Raw genomic sequence first — 14,129 nt, 5'->3', positions numbered from 1 at the left:
GGAATCAGCTCAACGACAGTGGCTGGGTCACCTGGGTGCGGTCCCAGGTTCACACCCACCTCAGAGTTCTCTCTTTGCACCTACCCACTGGCTTGGTTATGTCAAAAGTACATGAGAGGGGTGGGTAGGCATGTCTACATTACGATCAATTTCCCATGTGTCTAAGAAAAAGCACAGAAATGGCAGAAGTAAGATGTCACCAAGAAGGAGCAGATATAGTCACTTGCCAGCCTTGCTCAGTCACAGCATCCACACAGATTGTGTACCACCCTGGGGACCTGCTCGTCGACAGTACGCTCATGTTGGACCCTGATATCTTTCTGAGCAGGACAGACATGCATTCATGCTTGGGGCTCACTTCACCACTCAGGAAGCACTTATGCAATCAGCTTAAGAGCTCCCATTTCAGCAACTGATTTTAAAACATGGGGAGCTGCCAGTTCTCAGACACAGCTCAGGGTAAATGGGCCACGATCTCCATCTGGGGGTGCAACAGCAGTCAGGTTCCTGGTCGGAGCACCATCTCTGCCATCCCGGGAAATCCACCCCTGCTCTCGTTTCTGAATCCTAACTCTGTTCTTAAAACATAAGCTTCCCAGTCTGAAAGCCTTTCCCGGCCCCCACTCTACCCAAGACTTGTCCTAAAATCCAAAGCTATGGGAGGGAAGCAAACTATTCTTAGGACTCTCCTCAAGGAGAAACTTGGACCATATGCCACCATCATCCTACCAACACAACTGTCAGGCTTTGGTCGAAGCCACAATTCTGTTATGAATTTTCCCACCCATCATTGGAGGGGGGGATCAAGCAAGCAGCATGAATTTACATTCCAAAATTTAGAAACCAAACAGGGATGGCTCTAGAATGCTATCTCCCAACCCATCAAGACATGGAGAGGTTCAAAATAGATTTTTTTTTTTCCTCCTAAAGAATTTTTTTTTTTTCCCTCCTCTCACACCATATCCAGAGAATCATCTCAACAGACACCAAAAAAAGCATCTGATAAAATCCCTCACCTCTTCATGAGAAAACACTCAAAAATCGACCTGATAAAGAAGTGAGCTGCTAACCTACAGGTTGGCAGTTAAAGCCTACCAGCTGCTCTGAAGGAGAACGATGAGTCAGTCAGCTTCTGTGAAGATGTACAGCTCCGGAAACTGTCTATGGAAGTTCGACTCTGACCTATAGTTTTAATCGAGTTGATGGCAGTTTTAGGGCTGTAAGAAATACACACCTACCATCATAATCAATGGGAAAATATTGAATACCTGGCCCCCTGAGATCAGGGACGATATGAGGATGCCCACTCTCACCATTTACAGGTAACATTTTACCAGAGACACTAGCCAATGCAATTAGACAAGAAAATGAAATTAAACATCTCCAGATTGAAAAGGCAAAATGGAAATACTCTCTTTTCCTAGATGATCTTGTATATGTCAATAAACAAAACAAAACATTAGACCTAATAGATAAGTCAGCAAAGTTCCAGGATATCTCTCCCTGAGTAGATTTAAAGATGAAAAACACAAAATCCAACTGTAAGAATGCCTATCTACCTACTAGCAATTAACAGTACAGAATGAAGTTAACAAAGCAATTCCTTTAACAAAAGAAGTGCAATTCTTATATTCTGAAAACAATAAAACACTGCTGACAAAAAATTAAAGATGACCTAAACAAGTAGACACCTTATGTTCATGACTCAGAACAATTAATATCATTAAGATGGAAATATTTCCAAACCGATCTAAAACTGTAAAGGAAACCCTGAAACTCATATGAAAATAAATGCAAGGAACCCAAATATATATATAAATCTTGAAAAAAGAGTAGCAAAGTACGAGGAATCACATGTGCCTATTACAAAACTTAATGCAAAGTTATAATGAACCAATATGTTATTGGCATAAGGAAAGACATATAAATTAATGGAATAGAACTGAGAAGTTATCAATAAATCTTCATACTGACAGTCTATTGATTTTCAACAAGAGTTCCAAGAAAATTCAATATGGAAAGAATAGTCTTCTCAACAAATGGTACAGGACAACTGGATATCCACATGCAAAAAGGTCCAAAAGACCTCACACTACACACAAAAATGAATTTAAAATAGATCTAGCAATCTACTTGTAAGAATTAAAATCACAAAACTTTGAGAAGGCTCTGTGTTGTTAAGTGCCATCAGGTCGGTTCCAATTCATAGCAACCCTGTATAGGGTTTCAGAGGAGCAGCTGACAGGTTTGAGCTGCCAACCTGAAGGTTCAAACCAACCTTGCAATCAAGTGCTTATCCTACAGTGCCACACCAGAGCTCCTGAGGAGACACTATAGGAGAGTTTATTTATTTATTTATTTTTAAACCTTAGGCTAGACAATTATTTATTATACATAATATTAAGAACATAATCCATAAAAGAAAAAAAAAAGTGACAAATTAGACTTCATCAAAATTTAAAACATTTGCTCTTCAAAAGACAATTATAGGGTTTGAAATAAAATACCACAAACTGAAAGAAAATGCTGTCAAATTTCATAAAGGGCTTGTATCCATAATATTTAAAGACTCTCAAAGCACAATAACAAGAAAACAAATAACACAGTTGAAATATGGGTAAACTAAGTGAATAGACACTCAACCAACGTAGCTATGTGGATGGCATATACCACTGGAAAAGATGCTCAACATCGTTAGTCACTGTTGTTGTGAAGTGCCATTGAGTTGGTTCTGACTCCTACAGTGACCCTGTATAGAGTTTCTGAGGAGAGACTGGTGGGATTGAACTGCCGTCCTTGCTGTTCAAACAAAAATGTAGACCTCCACGTCAATTGGAATAGCTGAAACTAAAAAGACTGCTCCTACTTGGGGTTAGTGATGGTTTGGAGGTACTGGGGCTTTCAAATCCTGCTGATGGGGATATAAAATGGGACAACCACTTTGGAAAAGAGTTGAGTAGTCTTTTAAATTTTTGGCATGCATCGACCATATTGTACAGCTCTTCTGTTCCTCGGTATTTTATGCATGATCAATGGAAGCCTAGGTCTAGACAAAGAGTTATACAGACTTTTATGACAGCTGTCATTTTATAATAGCCCCAAACTGGGAAGAGCCCAAATGTCTGTCAACTGATGGATAAGCAGACTATGATACCATTAATGCACATACCTGGGATGAATTTCAGATTTCAGATGAAGTATGTTGAGTGAAAGAAGCCAGAGCCAGCGAAAGAGATACTGTATTATCTGATTCCATTTGAATAAATCTCTAGAAAAATGAAAACTCATCTTTTGTGATAAGAAGATCACTTTTCACCAAGGATGAGTGGAAAGAGGTAGGAAGGAAGGCTTATGAAGGGACAATGTGTGAGGTTATGGATACGGTCACTTGTTTGATTTGGATGATGGATTAACAAGTGTTGTTGTTGTTAAGTGCCATCGAGTCAGTTCTGAAACATAGTGACTCTGTACAGGGTTTCCAAGGAGAGACTGGTGAGCTTGTATCACTGACCTTGTAGTTCAAATGGCTTTGCAGTCTGACGCATGAACCCGCAGCGCCACACCAGGATTCCATTAACAAGTACAGACATGTCAAAACTCATCAAATTGAACACTTTAAATATGTTCATTTTATAATACAGTGACACAGTGGCTGTAACCATGGGCCCAAATGTAGCAACGATTGTGAGGAGGGCGCAGGACCTGGAATTGTTTCATTCTGTTGTACCCGAGGGTCACGATGAGTCGGAACCAACTTGATAAATAGCAGCACCTAGGCACAGCCAGATTATACAAAGGGGCTTCAAAAAGTTCATGGAAAACTTATTCTTTTTTCACTCCAGTTTTCCACAAACTTTGTAAAGTCCCCTCATATATCAATTGTCATTGTTATTGTGTACCATCGAGTCAGTTCTGACTCATAGTGACCCTACATAGGGCTTCCGAGAGTGGCTGGTGGGTTTGAACTGGCAGTCTTGCGGTTAGCAGTCCAGGGCTTTTCCTACAATACCACAGGTATTTCAGTTACATCTCTAATAAAACTTTTAGACATTTTTAAGAGGCAGAGGGGAACACATTGTCTGCTTACCTACATCCATGCATACCAATGTCTCAGTCCTTAAGTTCAGTCATCCAATTAATTCCCGCTAGTGCTGAAATGATTCCAATTCTTTGAGGCAACCCAGTGTGCCTAAATATGAAATGGATGTACCTTATTGACCATAAAGTCTTCATCAAAACAAAATCAAACCTGTGGCCATTGAGTCAATTCCGATCCATAGCAGCCCCACTGAAGAGTTCCAAGACTAAACCTTTATGGGAACAAGCAGCCTCATTTTTTCCCTGCAGAAGAGCTGTTGGGTTTGAACAGTGTTGCAGCTAGCAGCCTGATGCTTAACCAACTGTGCCACCAGGGCTCCCTAGCGATGAACAGACCATCTAATTAATTCAAAAATCACACTGAACATGCAGGAACAAAAGACTGCATCTCCAAATAGAACAGAATAAAACAGCCCAAATGTTTAGTTATTTGCTATTGCCTAATTATGTTATTGTCCAATTTTGTCCTTCTTTATAAAAAAGGATGAAAGCAGGCAGTAGCATCCAAACAGCATGACAGCTTACTCTCAGCTGCCTGGCTCTTGTGGTGGGAGAGGCGAAGGCAAGGAAGTTCAAGGCCAGAAATAGAACAGGAAGGGTCTGCCAGGCTGTGATGCAGGAGACCAGAAGAGCCTGGAGCCTCTTTTGGGTTTCTCCACCTCAACTTCTGTATCAATAAGCAATATCATGATAATCAAAGAAAAAAAAATTAAGGGATTTCATTTTACTTGGATACACAATCAATGTTCATGGGAGCAGCAGTCAGAAATTATATTGGGCAAATCTGCTGCAAAAGATCTATTTAAAGTATTAAAAAGCACACATGAACAACAACAACAAAAAAAAGCAAACCTGAACCAAATTATGGTATTTTCTATTTCGAATCAGCTCATACGCATGTGCAAGCTGGACAAGGAATAAGGAAGACTAAAGAAGAACTGAGGCACTTGAACCCTAGACTTCCAGAAAAACAACACACCTGTCTTGGAAGAAGTAAAACCAGAATGTTCCTTTTAAAGCAAAGATAGGTTGGTTGATGATGCATGGAGGGGATTGTAACTATGACAATGAGACGATATACGATAGAATGAATGTAAAACCAATGTTCTCCCATGTAAACTGTCACAGAATTCACAATAAAACATTAAAAAAAAAAAAAAAAAAAAAAAAAAAAAAAAAAAAAAAAAAAAAAGCAAAGATAATGAAACTTCATTTCATGTACTTTAGACAAGTAATCAGGAGGGACCAGTCCCTGGAGAAGGACATCATGCTTGGGAAAGTGGAAGGTCAGCAAAAAACAAGAAGACCCCTAGTGAGATGGACTGGTACAGAGGCTGTAACTTGGGACTTGAACGTGGCAACAATTGTGAGAAGGGAGCGGAGTTTCATTCTACTGTACATAGGGTTGCTATGAATGAACCAACTGGATGGCATTTAACAACACCAACAGCCTCTCCTGGAAGTAAACTTAGAGTCTGTCTGAGGGTTTAGCTGGAAGCCTGTTCCAGCCCACAACAGACAGAAGCCCTTTCAAGATAAGTCAGCTGACCTCAGGATCAGCTCTGCCTAGAGCTTCCATGCCCCTTTCATTTCAGGAGACAATATGTTTCTTCTACTGGAGGCTCAAGCCCGTTGAATTAGGGTTTCTGTTCATTTACAACTGAAAACGGAAACACAAAAAACTAACAGGAGAATGCATGCTATGTTTACCAGATCCTATCTTCTCCACCACTTTCTACTTTTGTTCCACCTAAACGCTGATGTTCTCAGTTCAATGCCTGGAGCTCATGTGTGCCGCTCTAGAGGATAATCTTCAAGGATCATACTCCCTTCCTAAATCATGATGGCCCATGAACCCTGGAATGAAATGCTGCCGAGTCCTGTACCATCCAGAAGTCAGAGTGTACCGATCTGAAGAGTCTTCATTGGCTGACGTTCAGAAGCAGAACATGGGGTCTGTACTCCCAGCGCGTCTCAGTCTGGAATCTCTGTGGAAACCTGCCCACCCTCTGAGCAACATGAAAGCCTCCACTGACAGACAGGGCCTGGCTGGCACTGAGGGGGTTAGCTGGGACTGAACCTGCGACACCCGTATGGAAGGAGAGATGTTTCCCCTGAACACTGCCCCCTTCCATAGTAGACCCTCATAAAGTGCTTTTGTAGCTGCTGGACAGACATCCATAGATGTAGCTACTCTGTCAAAGGTGAGGACGTTGGGCAGAAGGAGTATCAGGCTCCACTGAGTGGTCTGCTCTCTGTGGGTTCCTAAGCTGCAGGTGACTCTAGGTGTCTTCTACCAGCAAGGTCCTCAGAAGACTCTTAACCACCCTAACCACTTCCACTCTCATGTGGGGCAGGGAAGGCTTGAGGTGCAGATGCCCTTTGGTGAACCTTTTAGTGTCCCAGTATTGTGGGTCCAGCTGATGCTGGACACAGAGAAGCTTGATGACTGTTGACGTAAGCGGGAAGCACCAATTCCAGATATCAGCATGACTGCAGTTTCTATTTCTCCTTATGAGTTAAGACATGCATCCCCCACTGATGATGTCCAACTGGCTGCAGGACTTCTGTAAACCACAATTTATGGACAAACAACACAGTTACTAATCAATTAGAAATGAAAGTCCATAAATTAGTCAGCAATTCAGACACTCAGAGATTACAATATAATCACACTCTAAAACCCCATTCTTCATCTTCCCTGTGAAGGCCTTCAAAGAAGCTTGACAAACGGAAGAAAACAAGCTCCCCTGGTGGTTTGGCAGTTTATAAAGATGGGAGAAGTCCACTCCCGACAGATTCTCAGGTGGGGAGACTGCAGGGACGGCGCTTTGCTCCACACTCAACATAACTTCCTCCAGTGCCCTCCTCATGTCTAGTGGTCAGGACTGCAGGCTCTGCAACTGCCTGCTTACCTCAGAAATCTGGCTCCTTCCATCCCACGGTGAGAGATCTTAGGTGGGAAACTTAACCTCCCTGGGCCTCCACTTCCTTCTCTGTAGCTGTGAATGATTGCACACAGGTTACCAACTTCAGAGGGTTGTTGTGATCAGCACTACTGTGCTTTCTGAAGTACTACTGTTGTTGTTTGCCATGAAGCTGACCATGCCCTATGGTGACCACATACACAGAGCAGGACAGAATAGCCCAGAACACAACGCTGCTCTGTCCTGTGCCATCCTCACCACCATCAGCACACTAGAGTCCACTGCTACCGTTTCTGTGGCAATCTGTCTCTCCGAGGGTCTCCCTCACCCTCACTGGCATCCTACTTCACCAAGCACGATGTCCTCCTCCAGTGATGGAGCCCTCCTGATGGAGGGTCCAGATAATGTTCTCCAGTGATCCACAGGGTTTTCAGTGACTGATTTTAGGAAGAAGCATCAGGGCCACTGAGTGGTCTGCTCTCTGCACATTTCTAAGCAGCAGAGTAGCTCCAGATGTCCGCTGAGAGAAGCCAGCCCTTCCTTCCTAGTCTGTCTTAGTCCAGAAGCTCTACAGAAAGCTGCCCACCACGGGTGACCCTGCTGGTATTTGAAATACCGGTGGCATAGTTTCCAGCATCACAGCAACAGGCAGGCATCGCATCATATAATCCAATTTCTTGGAGTTTTAAAAGCTGAGAGTACCAAAAGATCTTGTGCTTTATTGACTATGTGAAAGCATCCAACAGTATGGATCATAATAAATAATGGATAACATTTTGAATAAGGGGAATTCCAACACATAACTGTGTACATGAGGAAATTGTACATGGATCAAGACGCAATTGTTCAAAGAACAAGGGGATACTCTATAGTTTATAATCAGGAATGGTATGCACCAGGGTTGAATCCTTTCATCATACTTATTTAATCTGTATAATCCGAGAAAATGGAGTATATGAAGAAAAGTGTGTTCGGGAATGGAGGAAGACTTATTAACAATCACTGATATGCATATGACACAACCTTGCTTGCTGAGAGCAAAGAGGACTTAGAATATTTATTGATGAAGATCAAATAAAATAGCCTTCAACATGGATTGCACCTCAATGTAAAGTAAATAAAAAATGCTGACAATTGGATCAATAAATAACATCATAATAAGCAGATGTTTAAAAAATTGATGTTTTCAAAGACTCCATTTTGCTTAGATCCATAATCAACACTTAAGGAAGTAGCAGTCAAGAAATCAAACAACATATTGCATTAGGCAAAACTGCTGCACAAAACCTCTTTAATGTGTTCAAGAGCAAAAACATCAGTTTGATAAATTAGGTGTTCCTGACCTAAGGCATAGTTTTTTAAGTTGCTTCATATACATGTGAAAGTTGGACAGCGAATAAAGAAATCTTTGTTGGAAAAAGTACAGCCAGAACACTCCTCAGAATTGAGGATGTGAGACTTCATCTCCCATACTTTGAACATGTTGTTAGAGTTGTTGTTGTTGTTGTCAGGTGCCATCGAGTCAGAACCGACTCATAACGACCCCATGCACAGCAGAACGAAACAATGTCTGATCCTGGGCCAACCTCACTACCGCTGCCACACTTGAGTCCATCAATGATGCCACCTGGCTGATTCATCTTGTTGGGGGTCTTCCTCTTTTTCTCTGACCCTCCACCTTACCCAGCATGACATCCTTCTCCAGCGACTGTTGTCTCCGGATAATGTGTCCAAAGTATGAGAGACAAAGCCTAGCCATCTTGGCCTCCAAGGAGCACTCTGGTTGCACTTCTTCCAAAACAGATCTATTGGTTCTTTTGGCAGTCCATGGCACTTTCAATATTCTCCTCCAACACCACCACTCAAAGGCATCAATTCTTCTACGATCTTCCTTATTCACTGTCCAGCTTTCGCATCCATATGAGGTTATTGAAAATACTATGGCTTGGGTAAGGCGCACCTTAGTCCTCAAGCTGACTGTTCTTCAACACTTTAAAAAGTTCCTGTGCAGCAGATTTGCCCAATGCAATACGTCATCTATCTCTTGACTGCTGCTTCCGCGAGTGTTGATAGTTGATCCAAGAAGAATGAAGTCCTTGACAACCTCAAGGAAGTACCCCAACAAGATGTACGGACACAGTGGCAGCAACAATGGGCTCAAATAGACCAACAATAGTGAGGATGGTGCAGGACCAGGCAGTGTTTTGTTAAGGGTGCATAGTGTGGCTATGAGTCGGAACCAGCTAGACGGCACCTAAGAACAACAACATGCCATGAATGACTATTCATTGTGAAAAAAAGCATTACAGCATCTATCCGGAAGTACACTGCTGTGAGTGACAGGATAATAACCATGTTGTTGTTGTTGATGTTAAGAGCTATAAAGCCAATTTCAACCCATAGCAACCCCATATAGGGTTTCTGACGAGCGGCTGATGGGTTTGAACCGCCAACCTTGCATTGTGGCTGATGCATTTTAAACATCGACACTAAAGCCAGGTCAATTCTTTCACTAAGTTCAGTGGCAACAGAAAAGGCAACTCTGAGCTTGGTGATCTTCAGAGTTTGTTTGGCTCCTCTGGAAATTGGTCCATGAAATGCTGGGAAGAAAGCCCCCTCTTCATGAAGCTACCAAATGGACATTTGAGCCTAAGCTATTGTTTTACAAAGCACTTTAGCTATTTGGACAAGTGGAGGGGAGTTCTCAGTACTTTCCTGTGAAGGGAAGTATAAGGCAGAGAATAGGGTCCAGTCTCCATGGACTAGGGCTCACCCCTCTTGGGGTTGAGTTCTCCAGGGCATGCGAGTGAAGACTCTGCCCTCTGAGAGCCCTAGCAGGCTCTCTAGAGGGAACAGAAGGCTTAGAGACTGAAGAGGTGAACGATTTGTTTGGACCCATGCGAGTGTAGACACACAGACAGCGTATCCAAAGGCCACCATCAGCATCTTCTTGTGACAAGGACATGGGAACATCTACAGGGTATAGTGTAAGGACAACTTACACTATATACAACTTACAATATATACAACAACCAAGGGCAACACATCACCAACAGTACTTTCATGTCTCATTCCTTAGAAAGTGTATTTTTGCTGGTACTTCATTCACTTATTTCCAGACATATGTTTATTGTACCTAACTTTACAAAGCGAGTCGATTCAAATCACCTTGGAAGGAGATAGAGATTAAATATATTATTAACATAAAGTAATTATTAAAAGAAAAAAAAAGCGTTTTTCATTGCATTGCAGATGGACTGTAGAATGATCAGACCTTTCTACACTCTGAATATTTAAGACCTGGGGTTTGTATGGAGACCTGGTTAACCACTTGACTGCTAACTGAAAGGTCAGTGGTTGGAATCCACCAGACGATCTGTGGGAGAAAGATGAGACTTTCTGTTCCTATAAAGATTTACAGCCTAGAAATCCAATACAGAGTGTCTGAAGCAGGGCATGGGGGTTGTTTCACTAGTCCCTGCCCAGAGAGCACAGGGAGTCCTGGTGTGGTGCTCTAAGATAAACACTAGACTGCTAACTTGAAAGTGGGCTGTTCAGACTTACCAGATGCTCCTTGGAAACCCTATACAGAGTCTCTGAGTCAGAACTGACATGACAGCACTTCACAACAACAACAAAGAGACTCCACGTTTGTCTTAGGGAGAGTGGAGATCTAAGCTCAGGCTGTGACAACTCTGGGTTTCCTAAGGATGCATTACCATTTACTTAGGCCTCTTCTTCATCAATACTGTCTCTGGCACAACTTCCTGTCCACCACAGAAAGAAAAAATCAACACTCCCAGACCTGGCCTCCCACAGAAAACCCTACCACCTTGTCTATCTACCACAAGGTTCTCAAGTTTCAGACTGAGTTGCCTTTCACCTTTAAAAGGGAGCCAGCAAAATACCAGGAAGGATAGAACTCTGTGCTCTTGTGTTTTCCTGAAATGAATGAGTGCAATGGACTTAAGAGTCCTCTTAGCAATATCAGGGAGGGAGAGTAGATCAGGAAATTGAAGCCCTTTCTCTCTGAAGTTGTCACTGTACAGGAAAATGGCCAACCCATGTGCTAACAATAATAGAAATACTAAAGAATGTTGAGGAACCCATGGACTGGTTTCTGGCTAATGGGGACTCACAAATTCAGTAGTTCACACTAAGAAGCCAACAGACTGGCCGTGACTGATGAGTATCGCCAAGTGGGGCTGTGTCCCACTGGGGGTTATTCAGTTGTGTTAGGTGGCACATGGAAGGACATTGCTTCTTTAGAACATTAGGCCTGTACAAAAGGAACTGCTCCTATAAGGTTTCCAAGGCTACAAATCTTTCCAGAAGCAGATTGCCTTATCTTTCTCCCATGGAGCAGCTGGTGGGTTTGAACCACTGATCTTTCCGTTAGAAAGTAAGTTCTTGACCACTGTGCCACCAGGACTCCTTTTAGTATCAAAATGAGGTAACATACATTTTCAAGATTTAAAAAATGAGGCATTTAAAAAAATATGTTGAGTAAAATCACATGCAGCACAGGAAACTGGAAAAAGTTGTGAAGACGGTATATGGATTGCTAAAGTTAGGATGGTTCCATCAGGGATGGATAGAGAGAGAGAGAGAGAGAGAGAGAGAGAGAGAGAGAGAGAGAGAGAGAGAGAGATGTAGCCCCAATTGCACCTTTATGACATCTTCATCAGCTGACTTGCATTCCAAAGACTCCAATACATCAACCACCGAACCGTCTTCTTGAACGCCCACGACTCTCACAGGCACCGACACCGCATTTCCCGTGAGAATGGCCGTGTTCAAAACCTCTGAATCCTGGACAGAGAAGAGAGGGCATGGGTCAGTCAGCATGCCGCCTAGTAAGGGGGAGTACATGGTTCACGGTTGTTGTGCATCATCAGTGATTCTCTGAGATGAAATCATCAGATGCTCCAACCCAAAATTGAATCCGCTGCCATCGAGTGGATTCCAACTCATAGCGAGCTCATGAGGCAGAGTAGAACTGCCCCATAGGTTTCCACAGATGTCTCATCTGTCTACTATAGATCTCTCAGTCAGCGGCCAAGCATTTTAACCAGTGTGGCACTAGGACTCTTCATCATTAGAAGGGACTATTCTGACCTGCTTAGGACACTCCTCTCAGATTGAGAAGACCAATCCTGAAGCTGGATCTTCTTCCCACCTCTGTGTAGGGTCTTCCAATCTCCACCTCCCTCTCCTCTTTACATTTAAGACAGACGGTGGGACAGGAAGCTGAGATGAGGAGAACTCACCAATGGTGGGAGAATGGTGTAGATAAGGGAAGAATCTCAGTGGGTACAGAGAACAGATGAGGCTTTCTGCTCCTGTAAAGGTTTATAGCCTTAGAAACCCTATGCAGGGTCACTATGAGTTGGAACTGACTCCACGGCACGTAACCACCAACCACCATAGGCAAGGGTTAAATTTGCCTGCCAAGCTTCCATATTCCTCCCTACCCATGTATAATAACACCAGCTCATTGGCCCTTCGCGTATCAGCCAACTTTCTGCCAGTCAATATGGCCTGAGTGAGTGGTGCTGACTACAGGCCACACAGTCAGGCTCGAAGACAAGCAGTGACATAAACCTGGCCAAGCAAGATGGCCCATCCCCCCACCACACCCTACCCCCGCCTAGAAAGATTGTTGTTGTTGTTGTTGTTAAGTGTTGGTGCGTCAGTTCCAACCCATAGTGACCCTGTATAGGGTTTCCGAGGCTGTAAATTTTTACAGGAGAAGAAAGCCTCATCTTTCTCCCGTGGAATTGCTGACCTTGAATTTAGCAGCCCGACTTGTTAAGTCCAAACAAAGAAATCAGACACAAGAGTAGGAGACAGATTGATTCCTGGAAAAGATGACAGGGTTCCTGAATCTAGCTATACCCCGTGACTGCTATCTTGGAAATTTATTGATATAAATTAACCTGCTTTACTTGACACAGATTGAACTACAATTGGAAGGGTCTTGACTAATACACATGAGTCCAGGCACCATACAAGATACTTGGAGACACACTAAACACCCACTGTTTCCCTCTCGAAGCTCACAGCCTTCAAAGTACTAAGAGAACGACAGTAGACCTAGGGACGCATGAGGCGGTGCTTCGTTCTGTTGTATGCAGGGTCACTATGACTCAGAATCCATTGGCTGGCGCCCAGCAACAATAACTGTAGTCAAGGACGCTTCATAATCGTCACTGTAATAATTCTCCCAAAGTGAGTTTCAAAGAGAAGTGACTTCGTTCTATTTTTTAAAGGGAGTTTGGGTAAAAGTTTACAGAGCAAACTAGTTTTCCATCCAAGAATGTCTACACATATTGTCTTGTGTCTGGTTGCAGTGTAACAGTGCTCTTCCCCCTTCCTCTCTGGGTTTCCTGTTTCCACGCGTCCTTCTTTCCTGCCCCTTCCTACCTTCTGAGCTTTGTTTTGAGGCCAATTTCCCTTATGGTCTCGTGTGATTGATTGTTGTGAGGGGTGTGGACCTCCCAAGTGTTATTATTCACTTGATAGGCCAGTCTGTTGTTTGGCTAAGTGTTGATCCTATATGCACAGGTAGGGCTGTGCGCATGCTCAGGAAAGGCTAGAGACGGCCCTAAGCTCCCTCCTCTGGTTCAGTTAAGGCTTCGTGAAAGCACCAAGCAGAGGCAAAGGAAAACTCTTGGTGACATAAAGGCCAAATGCCTGGCCAAATGGTAAAGGCATCCCCCCCCAAACCCACACAGAGTCCCAGGACAGAGCAAGACACTTAGTGATTCCAGAGTGTAAGTAAATTTTTGGGTCATCATTAGCTGAACTCCAGGCTAACTGAGCAGAGACTTCAGAGACCACACACAACAAAGAACACACACTTGACTCTGTTGGTTCAGAAACAACTCCTCTCATAAACAACAAAGGCAAGAACACAAGCAAACCTTACGAGTCTGGGGTGGGCACAGAGGAGTGGCAGCATGAATAGCAGGTGGTTACTGTTAAAGGCGTTGGAAGAATCTGGAAACAGAGTGTAGTGATGGCCGGACAACCCGGTGACTGTACTCAGTGTCACTCAGTCGTACAAGTCAAAATGTGGAAGCAGCAAGGTTTTACTACGGC

At 43.2% G+C, this 14,129-nt stretch overlaps 1 protein-coding gene across 1 annotated transcript in view; it reads right to left on the bottom strand.

Annotated features, from left to right (window-relative positions):
* Positions 1 to 14,129, bottom strand: part of TMEM132B (transmembrane protein 132B) — a 332,897-nt gene that overhangs the window by 44,108 nt on the left and 274,660 nt on the right. The window contains exon 5 of the mRNA XM_006874524.1: positions 11,694 to 11,837. Coding sequence (XP_006874586.1) covers positions 11,694 to 11,837 — 144 coding nt within the window. The remainder of the gene's footprint in view (positions 1 to 11,693; positions 11,838 to 14,129) is intronic.

Source organism: Chrysochloris asiatica, unplaced genomic scaffold (assembly GCF_000296735.1).
Source record: "Chrysochloris asiatica unplaced genomic scaffold, ChrAsi1.0 scaffold00281, whole genome shotgun sequence".
Classification (NCBI taxonomy): domain Eukaryota; kingdom Metazoa; phylum Chordata; class Mammalia; order Afrosoricida; family Chrysochloridae; genus Chrysochloris; species Chrysochloris asiatica.
The sequence above is the reverse complement of the archived record's forward strand: the minus strand, read 5'-3'. Positions and strand labels throughout refer to the sequence as shown.